The sequence below is a fragment of the Giraffa tippelskirchi genome, chromosome 8 (assembly GCF_054371585.1).
Source record: "Giraffa tippelskirchi isolate mGirTip1 chromosome 8, T2T-mGirTip1v1.2.pri, whole genome shotgun sequence".
Lineage (NCBI taxonomy): Eukaryota > Metazoa > Chordata > Mammalia > Artiodactyla > Giraffidae > Giraffa > Giraffa tippelskirchi.
In genome coordinates, this window is record NC_137282.1 from 134,976,821 (window position 1) to 134,995,191 (window position 18,371).

Genomic DNA, 18,371 nt, shown 5'->3' on the forward strand with positions numbered 1-18,371 from the left:
CTTTGCTAGAGCAGCTGAGCCCTGGGGAAGTGGGTATCGCAGGAGCTGAGAGCTGGAGAAGCTACACTTACTGGGTTGTGGCAACCTGCTCTGCTGAGCATGAGAGAACCAGGAAGCAAAACCATTTTCCTCTGTAACGGTTCTCCAGTGCCCCCTACTGACAAAGTGTTGATGTCAGTGGGTAAGAAGAATATTTAAAGGGCCCAGATCCATTTTTACAGAGCAGGTAAAAAAGTTGAATTTGGACCTGAGAGGCAATACATTGATTTTTGGCACCCTCAGGGAAGAAAAATGATCTAGAGAAAAATTGTGACTTATAGGAGTGTGATTAACAAATCTCACCCAACAGCTTCCTTGGTGGCTCAGACAGTAAGGCATCCGCCTGCAATGCAGGAAACCTGGGTTCAATCCCTGGGTTGGGAAGATCCCATGAAGAAGGAAATGGCAACCCACTCCTGCATTCTTGCCATGGAGAATTCCAAGGACAGAGAAGCCTGGCGGGCTACAGTCCACGGGGTCTCAAAGAGTTGGACACGACTGAGCAACTAACACACACACACACAACAACAACAGGATAATTTAGGGGAATCATGTGAAATGAAACAAAAGAAAAGAATCATCGAGTATAGAACTTGATCATGGCTAAATGGGAAAAAGAATGTGCTTTTTCTGAGAAAAGTCTAGTTCAGGAAATCCTAGGGGAAAACACTGGAGAAAGAGTTTCTGGGTATGAAATAAAGAGGAAAAAAATAATTAGGATGATGACTCAGGACTGGCATCCCCTAGGACTGCAGCTAAGAGAACCAAGTTGGATTATTTCTATTCTGTTCTTTTTTCCTCTTCTATTTTTGTTGCCTCTCTTGTTGGGGGTTCAAATTTCTCAGACTGTGCAAAGGCTGATTTTGTACTTTGTTATAAGGACTAAGACTGTTACGATTTATATTTCTTACCCTGATGGCAAGTTGGAGAGAGGGGACAAATAGTTCAGGCTACCATCCCAAAGTCTAGAGTGAAACTTCAGAACTGTAGGCAGTGGGATTAGAGTTGGATAGCAACATGCCTTGGTATCTAGAAGATAAAATGCAGGCTCATCAATAAAGAAATAAATTACTATGGGAAACCTTTTTTTTTGGCTGTTTTTAGATGCTTCATCACAGACTTTTATAAGGTTTTACATATAATTTTCCACTACTTCTTGGAGATCACTGCCACTGACACAGGACAATTGCCAACATCAAAATAACAAAGGGCTGATTTAAGAAAATAAGTTTTATTTCTCTGACTTCTAGGTAATAAATGAGATTCTTCTTACAAATTACGTTGTCACCTCAGGTAGAGAGGGTATCATTTAGGAAGCTGATCTTTTTGTCAAACATAACATGTACCGCTCTAGTCCGTGTCGCTCCTGGCATACAATTAGGCAGGTGCTCCATAAATGTGGAAGATCACATGGCAAGCGTCAGCCTTTTTATGACAATGCTGCACTCTCTTATAAATGCCTGAAAATGGCCCATGGGAATGCTAACTGGAGCAACAAGGAAAAGTTTACGATGCTAACCCCCCAACTACAAAACACTTCATCTCTTGTTACAGCCATGCAAATTTTTATAGGTTCATTGACAAAGGGAAAAACTGAATGAGTTTACAACAAATCATACAGTATTGAAATGTATAAAAATTAAAAAAGTCAGAAAGCTTTGGGATCACGTAAGTTATGAAGCTAACTGTCTTAAAAGTATAAACATGCTGTGCTTAGTCGCGGCCGACTCTTTGCAACCTCGTGGACTGTAGGCCACCAGGCTCCTCTGTCCATGGGGATTCTCCAGGCAAGAATACTGGAGTGGGTTGCCATGCCCTCCTCCAGGGGGTCTTCCCAACCCAGGGATTGAACCCAGGTCTCCCACATTGCAGGTGGATTCTTTATCATCTGAGCCACCAGGGAAACCCAAGAGTACTGGCATGGGTAGCCTATCCCTTCTCCAGGGGAACTTCCCGACCCAGGAATTGAACCAGGGTTTCCTGCATTGCAGGCCTTGTGAAAATCTTGTATACCAGAAAATTCTTGGTAAGCTCATTTGTGTTTCTTGTGTAATCGTCTGTAAAACAGATGGAATAAACCTATGCAAGCCTTATGTATTTTTTTCATGTTCAGATGACATGTAAATTTCTTTACCCCTTACTCATCTATGCAGTTAATGTACTCCCACTATGAAGGACAGTTGAAGATGCTGACATATAGAGGTGTGCTAGACAAGCGTGCTTAAACAACTAGGGAAAAATTATTAACTCCTCATTCTCTGTTTTGGCACATCCAAAATGATTAAGTGAAAAATATTAGTCTAACTAACATTTTATACAGAAAAGAGTAAGCTACTCTGCTGTTGTATCCTTTTCAGGGCAGGGATTGGCAAACTTTCTCTGTGAAAAAAAAACCAAAACAGATATTAAATATTTTAGGCTTTGCAGGCCACGTAGTCCTTTCCATAACTACATAATTGTATGAATAGAGCTGTGGACACTGAAATTTGAATTTATATCAGATTCATATGTCACGAGTATTCTTCTTCTCCAAATTGTTTTCTATCTGAAAATTCAAAAACCATCCTTAACTTGTGGATTGTACAAAAATAGGTGTTGGGCCAGATTTGGCCTATGGACTGTAATGTGACAATTCCTGGCCTAGTGGCAGTGCTACTTCTACAAGAGCTGAGTGGATTTCACTCTCACAGTTCAAAGGAAAACTCTGTAAAGATGCCTCTGTTTATAAGGTTTTCCCATCCAACCATTCAAAACTTTAGCGATCATCAATATGTCATGATTTTTCGCTGCATGTCTGAAAGTTTGTCCCTCTTCATGAGCTGACCCACTGAAAACTAGTTTACGATTTTAGAGTGACTTTTCCACTCTTCATCAAGAAAAAGTATATTTAAAATGATTTAGCAATTAGAAGAGAAAACTTGAATGAAAGAAGCACGGCTTCTGGTCTCGGTTTTGAGAACTCAGTTCTTTGACTAGATAAATAACTTGACTGTTTCACATCTCATTTTCTTTGTCCGGAAAGTCAGGATTTCCAGGTGTTGTTACTAAACAGTTATATTAAATGTTAAAGGAGATGGAGGGGAAAATTATGCCTGTATTTTCTGGAATAGCTACATGTTCAGAAAAATGCGTGTTTGTTTTTAAATGCCATAATGTACAACAGAAGAGAGGCATATTTCTGAAGAGGAATCTAGTGGGTGATTTCTTCTGAACATTTCGAGGTAGAAAAAAAAAAAATTAAGCCCAAGAGTGAGCTCATGCAAACTACAGCACAAAATACACACATGTAAAATTTCACAGTTTCCCTCTGTGCCTACTATTACCAGGAGAGGTTCAGTTTAGGGGTCTGTAAAAATGTTTTCTTCCTTTAAGAATAACTCTCTGAGCCAAGACATCATCAGTTCCAGGCTCAGTCAGCTCCAGTTGAAAGTGTGAATGTTCAGCAAGAGGATATTTTTGAAAGGAGACTGAAAATCCACTGTGCCAGATACCTGAAATGTTGTTAGGGTATTCAGTGGAAAATTTCATTTCCACATTATAAATAACTGTAGGATATTTTAAGGGATCCAAGACTAGTAACTTCCAAGAGTTGCTTATATTAGCTCCACTGAAATGTGAAAAGAAGGGAGGATGTCCAAGGACAGGCTATAAAGCTGAATTACCGGATATGATTAATTAAAATAAATAATTCAACATTGATTAAATCACCCTTAAAATCCCCAGTCAAAGCACCCAAACATTGAGGCCTGCATATTTTGCTATCCACTAAGTAAAACAAAACAGCAGCGAAGAAAGAGGAAAAGCCCCCAAAATGATTACTTAAGTTCAACTGCCCTAGAAGTTCTTTTTCAAAAAAGAACCCGTCTGGTCGCCCATATTCGAAATACTGACTGTTACTTAGCGTCACCACATTTTCTGGTAGTCACTGGTTCTCCGGATTTCCAGGGAGAGGAACAACCCCAGAGAAGGCGGCATGACACCGACTGTGGTATTAATAGTTACTCAAATTTTATCTCCCTTGACCACAGAAATAATCAGCTTCCGGTAACTTCTCTCTTCCTTTGCAGCCCCTACACATTAAAAAAGGCAACAAACCAAATCAGAGATCTTTGATAGACTGAGGTACAACGTGCCCGAAACAAAACTGTCCCGCTGAAAGGCAAAAAAAAAAAAAAAAGCCTTGTGTATGAGTTGTGTGTATTTCTGTATCGGCGTGGGGATTTGTGAGCATGTGTGCCCCAGCGCATGTGACTAAGTGGAGGCAGGGGTGGGGGGAATAAGGTAAAAAATTAATGCAAGCAGTCTGGTCTCTCTTCTGTCTTTTTGAAGGGTAAGCCCGGCTTCCCCTTGCTGGTCCACCGCGTGCGGCTGGGGAAGATCCGACCCTCGTGCGCGCCACTGGCGAGGCGGTGCCCGGGGTTAGAGCTCTCCCCTGTGACCGAAAAGATAATTAAAAATCGCACGCGCCGGAGACAGCACCGTTCCTCGCTGCGCATCAAGTCCGTAGTGATAAGTGGGTTCTCACATCCCGCTGGAGCCCGGGCTCGGAGCCAGTAGTCTGGGGTCGAGGAGTAGGTTGGGCAGGGGGGTGTCCTAGCAGGTGATGCAGAATGAGTCACGCAGGGGCGCGGCGGCTAGGCTCGAATCTGCGGGGGTTTGGGGGGGGGAGGCGGGAACGCGGAGATAAAATTGGGGAAGGAGAAGTCGGACGAGGGAGGCGTGGAGTTGTCGATGCGGAAAGGGAAGGTAAAAATAAGCCCCAAAGAGGAAAGACGGAGCAGTGTCCCTTGAACCCCATCCTTACCCCCGTGAGGGAGCTCGCCTAGCCTAGCCATCCCCGCCCCCGCCTCCGCTCCCACGGTTGGAAGCCCCTTAGTCGAAGGAGCATCTCTTCAGAGGGCATCTGTTTAGTGGTCCCCAAGCCAGGCAACTACAGCCCTCCAAGTTCATCTTGCTCTTGAAATAGGCTCCACAGTCCTGGACAGGCACCGGGTCCCCTCTGCCGCAGCCCCCACGCTCTCTCTTCCAGGCCCTTTCAAAGGCACAGACACCCCCCCCCGCCGCAAGCGCCGGCTGGGAGCGTGGAAGCGATGTTTTAAAAACCAGGAGGGAGGGTCGTGGCAGGTCGCTACCAGAGTGAGAGAGGCGTTTGCGCAGAGCAATAAAAACGCCGATTAATGGGTATTTGAATTGGTTTAAATAAGATGGAGGGGGGTGGGGATGAGTGATGACTCAACTATCTCACTGAATACTCCGAAGAGGAGGCACTATAACTTTTCATTTCTTTTGTAACGTCGCTTATTACTGTGTAGTGTCAGTTACCCTGTTAGGCATCTTTGAAACGTTGGCAACGGATGATTCTTCTTACAGACACGTTTTCAAGCTTTGCGAGGTTTAAAGGAGATTGACAGCCAGGAACTTAGTAGTACAGTTCGAGGGGAAACAGCCCGGTGCCCCCTTTTTAGGGGTGCAATAGCCTCAAGCGGATTTCCCGGCTTCTGCGGGCGCCGCACATTGTTTTATTTGTTTTGAAGGCTCAGAGTTTGAGGCTGGTCGGAGACACCCACGTGCTTCTGACTCTCATCAGCGTAATGATCGCCTTAGCCAGAGTCGTGTCTATATAAACCACAAAAACCTAATCATTAGAAATCCCAGCCTCCAAAAACCACATTTTAGGTAAAACGGCTGCTTTTTTTCTGCGCTCCTTCATCCTCTCGACCACAACTTTTTGGGGGATCCAAAGTCGCTTTTTAAACCCACATTGGGAAATAAATACATAAATAAATAGCCATTGAAACATTTTGAATATTTTATTTTGTACTTTTAATTTTTTTCCCCCGGGAGTGGTGGGGGAGAAAGTTAAGACCTTAGACCTAGTTTTAGATGCAGAATAGACAATAAAAGTTAGAAATTCATGGAAAACTGCTAGGGTTTTCCCCCAGCGAGGGTTTTTGCAACTTATTTTAATCATCAAGCTGACAGTTTTCTAGTCCTTAAAAAACTCATCCTTGTTCTCTAGGAACGACTAGTTTGAATATAGAAGAAAAAAGTGTCCAACGCCCACTTGAGTTTCTAAAAACTATTTTGACAAGTGTCCCCTCCATCCCAATTTTTTGTGTCACTTAAGTGAAAAAAAAAAAGAAAAACACACCCAAACCCTGCAAAATCTCTTTTTTTTTCCCTCGGGAGCCTCTCAGGCAGAGGTGGGGGGGTAGGGTGGGGGAAGGGTGAAGAGTGCTGAGAAGTCAGCAAGCACAGACGCTCAAGAATTTTCCTTCCTCCTCTCCTGAAGTTAAAACGAAAAATAACGACAGTCAGATCAGCCAGCGGCTCTCTGGCTTCTCAGCTTCAATCTCCCTGGACCAAGAAGGGGGTTCCTTGTCCTGGCAGGAGAGGGCGAGAAGCAAGAAGACGCGACCCGGCGAGATCCCGCTAGCTCGGGGCCGCCTCTCTGGGCTTCCGAAGCTGCGCGCGGCGTCCCGGGGGCTCCTTCTCGCGGCCGGCGGGCGGCGGCAGCGGCTGCGATTCGCAGCCTCGAGATCCGTTGCCCCGAGATCCGCGGCCCGCGACTTACCTCCTGGCACCTCGAAGCGCGAGGGTCAGGGGAGCTTTGCAAAGAGCAGGAGGGAGTGGATACAAGGAGGTGGCGGTGAGAGGGCGAGAAGAGGAGAAGGGAAAGGAAGGAGCCGCACAGGGGAGCCGGGCTGGCAGCCGCCGCGGGAGGAATCTGAGTGCGCAGCCGGCGCGGGGGGAGCGGCGGCCGCCGCGGAGGAGGCGGCGGCGGCAGCGGCAGCGGCGCGGGCGGGCGGGCGGCGGCGCGGACGCCTGCAGCTGGGTAGCTGCGCGCGGCGCGGAGCGGCGGTGGCGGGCAGCGCGCGGCGATACTGGCCTCTGGGCTGGACTGCTGAACCCACAGGGCTCCACCGCCGGACTCGAACTGGGAGGGGGCGCCAGCGCACCCAGGACGCGGTGCCCCAGGGGACCCCACTCCAAGTTGCTGCAGACTGAAGCCTCCTGCCTGCCCGGGCCAGACACGTCCCGGTGCCCGTTCGCAGCTGCCACCCCGGGTGTTCCAAAGGCTCCATCAAGACCGGCGCCTCTCGGGTCTCCCCACCCGCCAAGCCGATTGCTCCGCAACGCCGCCGCTGGCTCCCGTCAGACTCCGCCCGGCAGTCGGCTTCATCGAACTTGATTTCTCACCTCCTCAGCCCCATCACCTCCAGCCCCTTTCCCCCCGTCTCGCCTCCACCCCCCCAATTTCCTCCTCCTCGCCCCTCATTTCCACCCTCCTCCCCCTCCCCCGGCCACTTCGCTAACTTGTGGCTGTTGTGATGCGTATTCCCGTAGATCCGAGCACCAGCCGGCGCTTCAGCCCCCCCTCCAGCAGCCTGCAGCCCGGCAAGATGAGCGACGTGAGCCCGGTGGTGGCTGCGCAGCAGCAGCAACAACAGCAGCAGCAACAACAGCAGCAGCAGCAGCAGCAGCAACAACAGCAGGAGGCAGCGGCGGCGGCAGCGGCGGCGGCGGCGGCGGCGGCGGCGGCGGCCGCTGTGCCCCGGTTGCGGCCGCCGCACGACAACCGCACCATGGTGGAGATCATCGCTGACCACCCGGCCGAACTCGTCCGCACCGACAGCCCCAACTTCCTGTGCTCCGTGCTGCCCTCGCACTGGCGCTGCAACAAGACCCTGCCCGTGGCCTTCAAGGTAAGAAACTGCGGCCGCCCCCCGCCCCCCCCCGCCCCCGGCTCGGCGCCGCGGGACCTGCCCGCAGGCGTCTCCGAGCCCGCGGGGGCCCGGGTCCCGACCCGGGAAGCCTGCAAGGCTCCTACCTCGGTGGCTCTGACCTGAGGGACCCCCGTTTGGCCCTCTTCCTCGGGATCCCCCAGCTGGGCTCGCCGCGTTAGTGGTCCCGCACAGATCCTTCCCTCTTCCACTTGTGCCCGCAGCCACCACCTCCGCCCGTGTCCCCTCTATCCGTTCATCACCCCTCGAGCCTCCTGGCCAACGTCCCGACCCACTCCTCTGAGCCGATCTCCCCTCCCCCAGGAGTCCCCCAGTGCCCACTCTCGGCGCCGCTGTCGGGACGAGCTCCACCCCGCCCCCCACTCCTCCGGGGCGAGGATCCCCGGCGTTCTCCTCTGAGACTCCCGCGCCCCGGTCCCCGGCATCCCGGCCCAGCCCGCACCGCGGGCCGCCGCGCCGCCCCTCCTCGGGATTCCGCGAGCTCCTACCCTCTCCTCCTCTCCTACCCGAACGCCCTCCGCCAGTCTCGGCGCCCCCTTCTCTGATCGGCTTGCGCCTTGGCTGTCCCGGCCCCTCCCGGGCTCGGGGGCCGGTGTTAGTGGGGTGCCGCCGCCGGGCGTTGGTTGCTGGCGGCGGCGCATGGCCCGCGTTACGGGTGTCCGAGAGGGTCCGGGCAAACTTAGGGACTCTGGGAGCGAGTGATGGGAAGACGGGACGGGGGCGTTCTCTTAGCCTGCAGACCCGCGTCGGTGCCCGCTACGGAGGAAGGCGGGGCCGCCGGGGTCGCCGCGCACCCGAAGGCGGGGGAGCCCGGGAGTCCCGGGAGCCAGACCCTCGAGAGCGAGGCGGCGCGGGCCAGTGGAGGGGGCGGGGGCTGGCCGCGCCGCGAGGCTGAAGGGAAACCTGCGAAATGCCTTCGGCTCGCCCGCCTTGAAAACTGAGGTGACACTGTGAGATTCGCCTTATTCTTACTTTTAAGAACTCAGACCCCAAAGGTCCCTCCCGCTTCTGAAAGGTCGTGGGAGGCTCGGGTCAGCGACCTGGGCGCCGAGGCAGTGACCCCCAGGCTGGAGAGCACCCCCCGCGCGTCCCGCGGCGGCCTCCTCGGTCCGCCTGGCCCGTTAGTTTGAGGGCGGATGTCAGCAGCCTGAGTCGCCGGCAGCGGCTCGGCAGGTTGAGGGTTTGAGGGTCCGGAGTCTCTCTGTGATGCGATTGGCGTCCCCCCGCCCCCGGCGCCCTCTCCGCCTCGCAGAGCCCCGAGAGCCGGGAGCGCCCCGGGTTGCTGGAGAGACGGGGTACCCGGGCCGTGCCTCCTTGTGGCATTAGGCGCTTGGGATGGAGGGGGCGGTTAGCCAGACGCGGAGGAGAGGGCTCGCAGAAAGATGCTTCCTGTCCAGTCTAGCCTCTGAACCCGCGAAGGTGGGCCTGGGTCCCATGGGTTCTGGGATTGTGGAGAGCAGGGTAAACCAAGCCTTGGGGTGGGGTGGAGGGGGGAGGGAGGAATCCCGCCAATTCCTCCCTTGTGGACCCTGGGGCCAAACTCCCACGGGCCACTGGCAGTTCCTTGTTGTTGACCACCCCCCTGCCCCACGCACCAATTCAGACTCCGTGTGTGGGTGGGGTGGAACGAAAGAGGAGTCCAGGTCAATTGGAGCTGGTTATCTCGCTAGGTTTTCTATCAGAGCAGGAATCAGAATGAATTATTATGGAAAGGGGATGTTGCATTCTGGGGCAAGTTTCATTTTGCAGTTGGCTCAAGAAACGTGTGTGTGTTTTAATCGTCCCATTTCTCCTTTTATAAACTACCCATTTTGTAGGTTAAGCGTTCCTTCCTGGAAATATGGAAAGCTCAGAATATAGGTGAATCGTAGAAATGTGGATTTTCACGTGAGAGATATCTTTTACAATTCATTGTCCAAGGGTCCAGAATTTTCTAATTAGCCTTATGTGAGAGTGTAAATTTGTTTCCACCCACCTCTCGCTCCCCCCAAAATCCCCTCAAAACACAAACAAAAAGCCCTGGATGAAAACAGCAAATAATAAAAATAAATAGATATTATATATGTAAAATGCCAGAAGTCAGGATATGAAAAAATTAAGGCTCTGGATGTTTGATATTCTGCATTGCGTTAGTTTTGCTGAACATGGTTTTAAGGTATAAATGTCTTGAACTATACTCTTGCATTTATGGTGCTGAATTGATTCTGAGCATTAATACTTTGACTAGAAAGGCTATTTTTGGCATAAAGATAGAATACAATTTAGTTTGAGCTGTTCTCAGATGTTTTGGCTATCTTTAGGTTTTCTCACTACCACCCTTTTAAAATTATTTTGAAAATAAATTGCTTTCTCTGTTATTCATCATACTTATTTTTAATTATAGAGTAATTTTACTTTTAACCAGTAAACAAAACCATAGATAACACATGGCCATATTAAATTAAATGTTTTAATTTGTATTAACTGAAAGATAAATTGAGTTAAACTAAAACTTGACTTTCATGTTTTCCCACCTCCCTAAACTTGTGTTTAACAAAATTCAAATAGTGGCAGACAGCTGACATCCACTCAGTACAGAAGTTTTGTCTCTTTTGGAAAAAGATGTGTAGATACTCAGATCATCCAGATTTTGACAATTTTTTTTTGTTTGTTTTCATCTGAATGTTAGTAAAATCAACCTCTTTTTACGTTACTTTCGAGATAAAAGCCTGTGAGCGGTAGACTTTCTAGACTCTTGCAACATAATCAAATACATCTGCAAAGAAGAAGTAATATGAAGAAGTCTCAGTTTTAAAAGTGGTGACAGCAATTTGGCTATCATATTCAGAGCTATGTACAAAGTAAATTATAGTATTGTTGGATAGATAGCAGACAGGTAAATATAATATAGAACTTAATTGTTGAGAAGTCTGGTATTCAAATCAATATAATATTTATTGAGCCCATATTTTATGCCTGTGACACTGAGCTCTGCAAAGTAGAAGATCAGAAATGAATTCAGTAGACTGTGTTTTGATATGTTAACTTAAAACAGTGCTTCAAAATGATATTGGTAGTGTATTGCATTAAGACATGTCATGTATTAGTGTTGTTCATCTGATCTTGTTTTGGAATTATACAAGAGTACTTAGTTCATTTATACGCTGACATGTAAAAGTGCAAAACAACTTGTATGCTTTAAACTACACCAAGTTGTTTATTAGCATTATATTTTTAACAAAGTTCTGCAGTTTTGAAATGTTCAGTCCTCCCAGGTGTCAAGGAAATGGAAATAAATATTTTTAACATTTCTCTCAGGTGTATGTCACTGAACGCTTAAAATAGTTAAAGCATACTATTAGAGGATCCCAGGCCCTTTCTGTCTTGAGTAGTTCCAGTGATGAGAAAGCGATATGCAAATTCATTGTATTAGTTAATGGTCAGGTAGATATAGTGGGGAGAACATGTTAGCCCTGTAGCCAGTAGCACCCTTGTAAGTTAGGAGTCTGTCAGCATTTTCATCCTGAAGCTTGGTGTTCAGGGTTCGTAACTCAGTTGCTTTAAATAGCTTCAAGCTGAAACACTATGCAGAAATTTTAAGTCCAGATGTGTATTTTAAAGTTAAAAGTAGTGTAAGACTATTGCACTGCTTTAAGTTAGTGAACACTGGTCTGTATATTTACCAGGATCATATGTTTTTCTGGAAGTGTTAAAGAAAGAAAACACATTTTTTGATATATGATCTATTGCTCATAGTTAATTCTGCATGTTTAATAATACCTTTCAGTATTTGTCACAAGTAGAGTTTCAAAATGATGGAGCAATTTCTATTTGAAAATAATTTTTTCGGCATCATTGGCTATTTTTCTCTTCATAAGCAAGTATGTAGCTAATAACTATGTGACATAATGAGTTGTATTTTCCTTACATAATTAGCGATCAGATTTTATGTTTTTAATGTAATTATACCTAAACAAAGAAAACAGGTTATTAAGCCTGTTAAAACTTTGCTAAACCTTCTCTGAGTTGCTGTGCAAAGCTGTGTACATCATAATAGATCTCAAGTTATTTGAAGACAGGCTTATTTTTGTGTTATGCCTTTAAATGCAAGAAAAATTATTTAAAATTCAAAATTTTAGGATTGAGTATGTATAAAACTTACTGGTAAGGTAATGGAAACAAATAGTTTTAGATGGAAAATAAACAAAAAATTTGAAAAACTTATATTTGAAAACAGGTATGGTAAAATGTCATTCATTATTTTTGCCCCATTGGCATTGCTTTTTTTAATCTTTTTAGAATTCCAGAATATCCACTGTTAGATGCTCTAAATCAGCTTGATACATGGCTCGTGAATTTCTGGCTTAAACTGAAATAATTCCCATCAAATTTCTCTTTGACATATAGTAGAAAAATTAAGAAATGCTATTTTATATTATATTTACTCTTTTCTCTACAGTTCAATCGAGTTTTTCTAAATTCTAGGTTAGAGTCCAAAAGTAACTGTAATATTTGTGAAACTTTGTGATAGTTTATTTAAAGTTATCTTTAAATAATTACAATAGGAATTAAACTTTTCCTTTTTGCAATTACTCCTTACCTTTCTTTATATTTCAAAGATACATTTGGTCAGATTCTATCTTGAAAAATAATTATATTTCAATTTTGCTGCAAGTACAATGTGCCCAAGTGATATTGGTCTCTGAGAGTAATTGATTAGCGAAGACTTGACTTCTGTCAATGGAAATGTCATAAGCAATTTAAGTTTCCATATAATAAGACCACAAAAACAATTTTAAGGGCCTGAGTTAATCTCCATTGCTCCTCTTTCAGAGTAACTCACAGATTTAGTCAGAGGAACCCTCATAAAAATTTTCAATAGCATTTTTAGAGTTAAATATCTTTTTACTTTATTTTTCACAAGCTCTGTCATATGATTTAAATGCTAGTTATCGTGAGGTGCGCTAAATAAAGGAACTTCTTTCTCTGTTCTGAAATGTCAGGACACAAAATTACTTCCCTCTTCCCCATGAAGTTTCTCGAATTGGTAGATTTTATATTTGAAAAGCACCTAGAAAAGTAACTGTTAAAGTTTCATCACAAATTATTCTTTGCAGAACAGAACTTTTTGTATTGGGTGGTGTGGAAACAAAATTTTGAGTGCTAAACATACTAGTTAAAAGGTGATTTTTGATTGCTCTCTACACCTTAAAATGTTTTCCATTGCTTGGGTTTGGTGCAGATGAAATGTGTAAAAATTTCTTGATTCTTTTGGTTTTCTTTTAGATAAACACAGTTGAGAATCTCCAAGGGAAACTTTTTAGCTTCAGAGATCTACTTCTTTTTTTTTTAAACCCTCAAACATATAATTACACTTCTTATTGATATAAAGTCAAATATATTCTCTCTATCTCCCTCTTTTCCCTCAGAAAAACATTAGTCAGTCTGATTTGGTAGAGAGAATAGCAGAAAAAAACACCCAATAGATTTAGCTACTAAAATAGAATTCAGCCAAAACAGGAAAAGTTATCACTAGATCTTGTTAGTTAGCGTTTTTTTTCCAGGCCAAGTTGTAAGCCTCATAGAAGACTCACAAAATTTGTGATGACCTGTTTGTTTTGTTATTAAATGTGATACATAAAACATACCATTATTTAGTATGGCCATTATTATACTGCTTAACAAAAGAAAAATGGATTTATGTATTTCACTCTTAGGGATCTTTTCTTTCATATTTTCCCATATTGAATCAATTTTCCTTTTCTTCTAACTAAAAAAAAAAATCCATTATGTTAAAAATATTCAGTAAAATAATAATGTCCCAGAGCTCTAAAAAATCTTTATATTGGGGTGGAGTTCTTCACTTTTTTTCCGGAAATTTCGCCAGCCTGGAGTGAAACCCATCAGCAGTCCTATATCTCTCAACAGCACCAAAAAACATCTCAGGACATGAAGTAAAGAATTATATATTGAATTGAACCCTTTAAGGATGCTTATAAGGAAAAGCCTGTGTTTAGCACACAGCCGACTTGGAACAGAAGTTAGCCTGCTGTGTTACTAAAAGCACATCATTATAATTATACTCTATACTTATGGTATATCTTCTACATTTTACAGACTTTAAAAAATTATCTCCAATTTATATCGGAAAACTGTAGTTTCAGGAGATGAAGTTACTTGCGATCATGGCAGAGGGGTAACAGAGGTAGGGGAAAAGAGGGGGGGAGCTCTTGATTTTTGGTGCATTCTCTTCTAAAGAGTCCAACTTTTCTGCCTTCACTAATACACTTACTGGTTCCATATTTACTTTGACATAGAAAGCCACACAGCAGGTGTTAAAACACAATATGCTGAGTGTAAAAAATGTCAAGCATTCAAATGAATACTGGCAAACACAGTCAGTTATTTTAGTATTTTTCAGATGTGCACATTTTTGGCCTTGTGAATTTGAAAAGTTGATGAGTACTTTGCCCCTGTCATGGGTACAGCATTACCTGTGTTCAGCAGCCACTCGAGGCACTAGATCAAGTATGCAGGAAGGAAGTCATGTTCTCCTGGGATTTACCCTTGACCTGGGAGACTTAGATTGAATAGAGTAACCGTATATTCCGGGTAAAGGACAGTGGGCATGATTCCCTCTCCTCTGGGACGGAAAAAGTTGTCAGAAAATTAGTTTGGAGCAAGGGCATATTGCCCCTAGCTGGGAGTGCTGACTCAAACTTTAACTGGTTCTCTCACGGACTGTTGGCGGTGGGACGTGATGCTGTTTATGGAGCTCTTTCATTTATTCATTTCAAAAACATTTATCAAACACTTACTGTGTGCCAGGCACTGTTTTGGGAGCTGAGCATAGAGTGGTGAACAAGGCAGATGAAGGCCCTTGCCTCTTGAAATTTCTAGTCTCATATAATCTGGGCCCCTAGAGAGAGTCTCAAAGCTTTGGGCTAGCATATCAAAGGGAGTAAGATGGTCATTCCTATATGTACATTGAAATGAGGATCATTTGAGTACAATGGGATGCTGTAGAAATGGGTTCTATAATTTGAGGCCAGCTTTAAGATTTTAAACCGAATAGCAGAGTACTAAAGGAGGCATAGAACTGAGAAACAGCCTAAAAGAACAGTAAAGGTGAAAAAAATATTGACAAGTTTATTTTGCTTTTTGTTTGTTGGGTTGTTTCCCTGGCTGGAGCAAGGGCAGAGTGGAGGGGTGTTGGAGCAGGATTCCTCGGTGTGGGAAAGGAAGTTCTAAAGTATAGTGATCATGTCTGTTTCATCATGCTGTAAGAAATCTGCTTTAATGAGAGTTATGTATGAATTGTATTGGGAGCACGGAATTAAATGCTTCGGTTTGCTTTATGGACATCTTGACAAAAAAGGGAGGAACAGAAGGATGAGGGTAATATTTGCCAGACAGGCAAGCACACATGGGTATTGTCATTGGAGGGTGGTGGGGTTACTGTAGTTGGAGCTATGGCTTAGTCACCGCAAGGGCATCTGGAAGCTGAATGAGCAAGAGATGGAAATCATCTGAATGTTATACGATCCTGGAAGTTAGCTGCGAGAAAGGATATTATTAAGAGGGGTAATAGGTTTAAGAATAGTGTGTTTTATGTATGACAGCAAAGACTCTGCACTGACAGTCCCTTCTGGGCTCCATGATAATCAGAGGCATCTATTTGCAAGTTAGCCGACCCTGGTTAAAAGCGTGTTCCCTGGCAGCAGTGAAAATGTTTGTTAACCTCAAAGACTGATTATTCTGGATCCTGACTTTCCCGAGGTCAGCTGCAGGTTAACTGCTGAAGATTAAGGAGGCAAGTGTGTCATTCCAAGATGGCAGATAGGATGAGACGAAGTTTGGCTAACGGTGCATTTTCTATCTGTACCACTCATGTGTCATTGATCATTTTCAGCCTTTTACATGTCTTTACTCCTGTACCTAGACTTTAAGCTCATGATGGCTTTGTATATTCCACTGGGTCCCACTGCAGAGTGGGCATTCTGTCATGATTTGCAGTGTGATTGAATGCTGAATATCCAGCTCAGAGTAAGGAGGTGAAGTGTAGTTCTGGATCCCACACCATATTTAGGTTTCCCTGTAGTCAGGAACTGTAAGGTTTCCCCTAAATGTCTTCTCCCATAGAGCTGACCACACTTCCTTTTTTTTTGGGGCGGGGGGCGGCGCTATGATCTGGCTGAGACCACACCTCAGGGCGCTCCAGGCTGCAGACAGGCGGTGCCTTAATATGTATGATGCAGTCTGCACATGGGGCATCAGCTTTCCTTCTGTGGCATAATTCCTATGGACAACTTAACATGGGGATTTAATAAAAATGTACATGTATTCTGTGAAGAGTCCAACAACAAATGAAGGAAACTTTTGCATGCCTTTGAAATGGGTGGGCCCTGAAACGTTGGTCTGTTTGAAGTGGCATCTGAACCCGTATGCAGATGCCTCGTTCCTATCTGCCATTCCTGTACTGGAGCACTAAGTCCTGATACAATGCATCCTTTACAATGAGACTATATTCTCAGTTTTTCAGCTTTGCTGATATGCCATTATTGCTGCTATCTTTCCTGTTTTATGTAGGTGGTAGCCCTTGGAGAGGTACCAGATGGGACTGTGGTTACTGTCATGGCGGGTAATGATGAAAATTATTCTGCTGAGCTCCGAAATGCCTCTGCTGTTATGAAAAACCAAGTAGCAAGGTTCAACGATCTGAGATTTGTCGGCCGGAGTGGAAGAGGTAGGTCTCTGATTTTTCATATGGATAATGGAATAAACACGTTAGGATCCTCTGATGAAATGTAGGCTAAGTCTGTATACAAATCAGCACCTTCTACTGAATAGAATTACTGAAAGTTTTCTTTAAATACGTCCAGATGAGGTTGAGTGTTTTAGTGAGTACTCAGGCCTTTTTCATTTGTTTTATGATATTGAAAATTCAAACAATGTTTTCAGAAGGACCAGTTCCTAATTTCACTGGGTGTGAGCATATGAGGTGGAAGGAAGAACAGTTGGAGGTTCAAGTTCTGAGTTATGAGGAGCCAAATAACTGAGTACATTCAGTGGCAAAGGGCAAAGAAAAGGGAGTGCATTGGATCAATTTCCTGGTAATATCAATTTTGCTCTAAGTTGTAGCAAGGACAGCTAGCATAATGCTCTTCACTTGTCACATATGTTACCTCTGTAGGATTTAATTTACTCCTATAGGAACTTATTTAAAAATCATAGGCTTTTATAGAAGGCTTTTCATTTGAATAAGTGAATAATGTATTACTTATGTTAGAATGACTATGTGGAATTGCCTAGACAGATGAATGATCAGGACTCTAAATATTTCCACATTATTTAAGAGTTTCCACCATCCATACCCCCCATTCACATATTACGAATCCTTAAAAAGATCATAAAAGAGAAAATAATCCCTTTTAGGGTTTTCATAGCTGTTTCATAAATGCGGTTAATATTTTTTTAAAAAAGTCTCAAAGAAAACCAGTATTTTGGCTTTTTTTAAACTTATTCTATGGCAAGACTTTTAATCATCATTCATTAGAAGTATTATGTTCATTTACTGATTGATTGAATCTGACATTTCCATTTTAAGTATTTTGATGAGAAGAGGGAAAATAGACCACTTTAGGACTGGAGTGAAATAAATTATAAATAAATTATAAAGACCTGTGGAATGACTTCAACCCAGGTTTGTGTTAGGAAATGAGAAGCATCAATTTTTAAACCATGTCCAGTAATTGCCCTTTAGTTTGGATCAGATGTCAAATTATTACCATTGTAAAAACTTGATAAGGGAAATTCATGCAAGACTGTTTCCGGTGAGTAGTTTTAGTTTACTTTCTAGGAACAGGGCCAAGAAGTTGTACTTTTTAACTTAAAAAAATGATGCATGCTAATGAGATACTGTCACTGAAGGTTTGAAATAAAATGAGAGCCTCTGGTAGAATCAAAACTCAAGGGGTTATCTCTGTATCAGGTTTAGTTCACTTTCATTAAAAGGAAAAAAAAGATACATCTTATCTCATTCTTGACTGATTAGGTGTAAAGTGTGTATGTGTGTGTATTCATTTTTCCCCTCAGTTACTATGCAGGCCCACAGTACAATACAAATTTCTTTTTTTCCAGTAAGAATCAAGAGAAATTTGAACATGATGATTTACCTGTATCTTCTGAAGGATGTCTTTCTTCTAATGTAATATTACTTTGTTGAATTTTAGTATTTAAAAGACCAGGCACTATACATCATCTTACAGATACAAACTAGAGTTTTCATTTATCTTGCTTTTGTATGATACAGATGCTGCATAACTTTTCTCTGATCAGTTTGAGTAGAAACTATGGCAAAGTGATAGTGTACTTTGTAAACCCTCAACATATTTATTTAAGAAACTTCAAAGAGAAACAAAGGGTGTGCACTGTTTTACTATATTGGCTTTCTGAGTTTTGGCTGGTTTCCCAAATAGCAATTTTTATATTTAAAAAAAAAAAGACAGACTTAACTGCTTGCAGACTTTTCACGCATGGAAGATGAAGAAAGCTTCTTTTGATGAAGTGTAATTATGTCCAAACAGAGCTGACCCCCTCCCCCTATAT

At 44.0% G+C, this 18,371-nt stretch overlaps 1 protein-coding gene across 4 annotated transcripts in view; it reads left to right on the forward strand.

The window, feature by feature from the left end:
• Positions 1-18,371, forward strand: part of RUNX2 (RUNX family transcription factor 2) — a 231,232-nt gene that overhangs the window by 89,848 nt on the left and 123,013 nt on the right. For 3 of the 4 annotated variants that reach the window (XM_081519008.1, XM_081519006.1, XM_081519007.1), the window contains 2 exons: positions 7,387-7,745; positions 16,353-16,509. In XM_081519008.1, coding sequence (XP_081375134.1) covers positions 7,387-7,745; positions 16,353-16,509 — 516 coding nt within the window. Of the gene's footprint in view, positions 1-7,339; positions 7,746-16,352; positions 16,510-18,371 lie in introns of those variants that run through there. The other variant, XM_081519009.1, reaches the window with a different exon arrangement.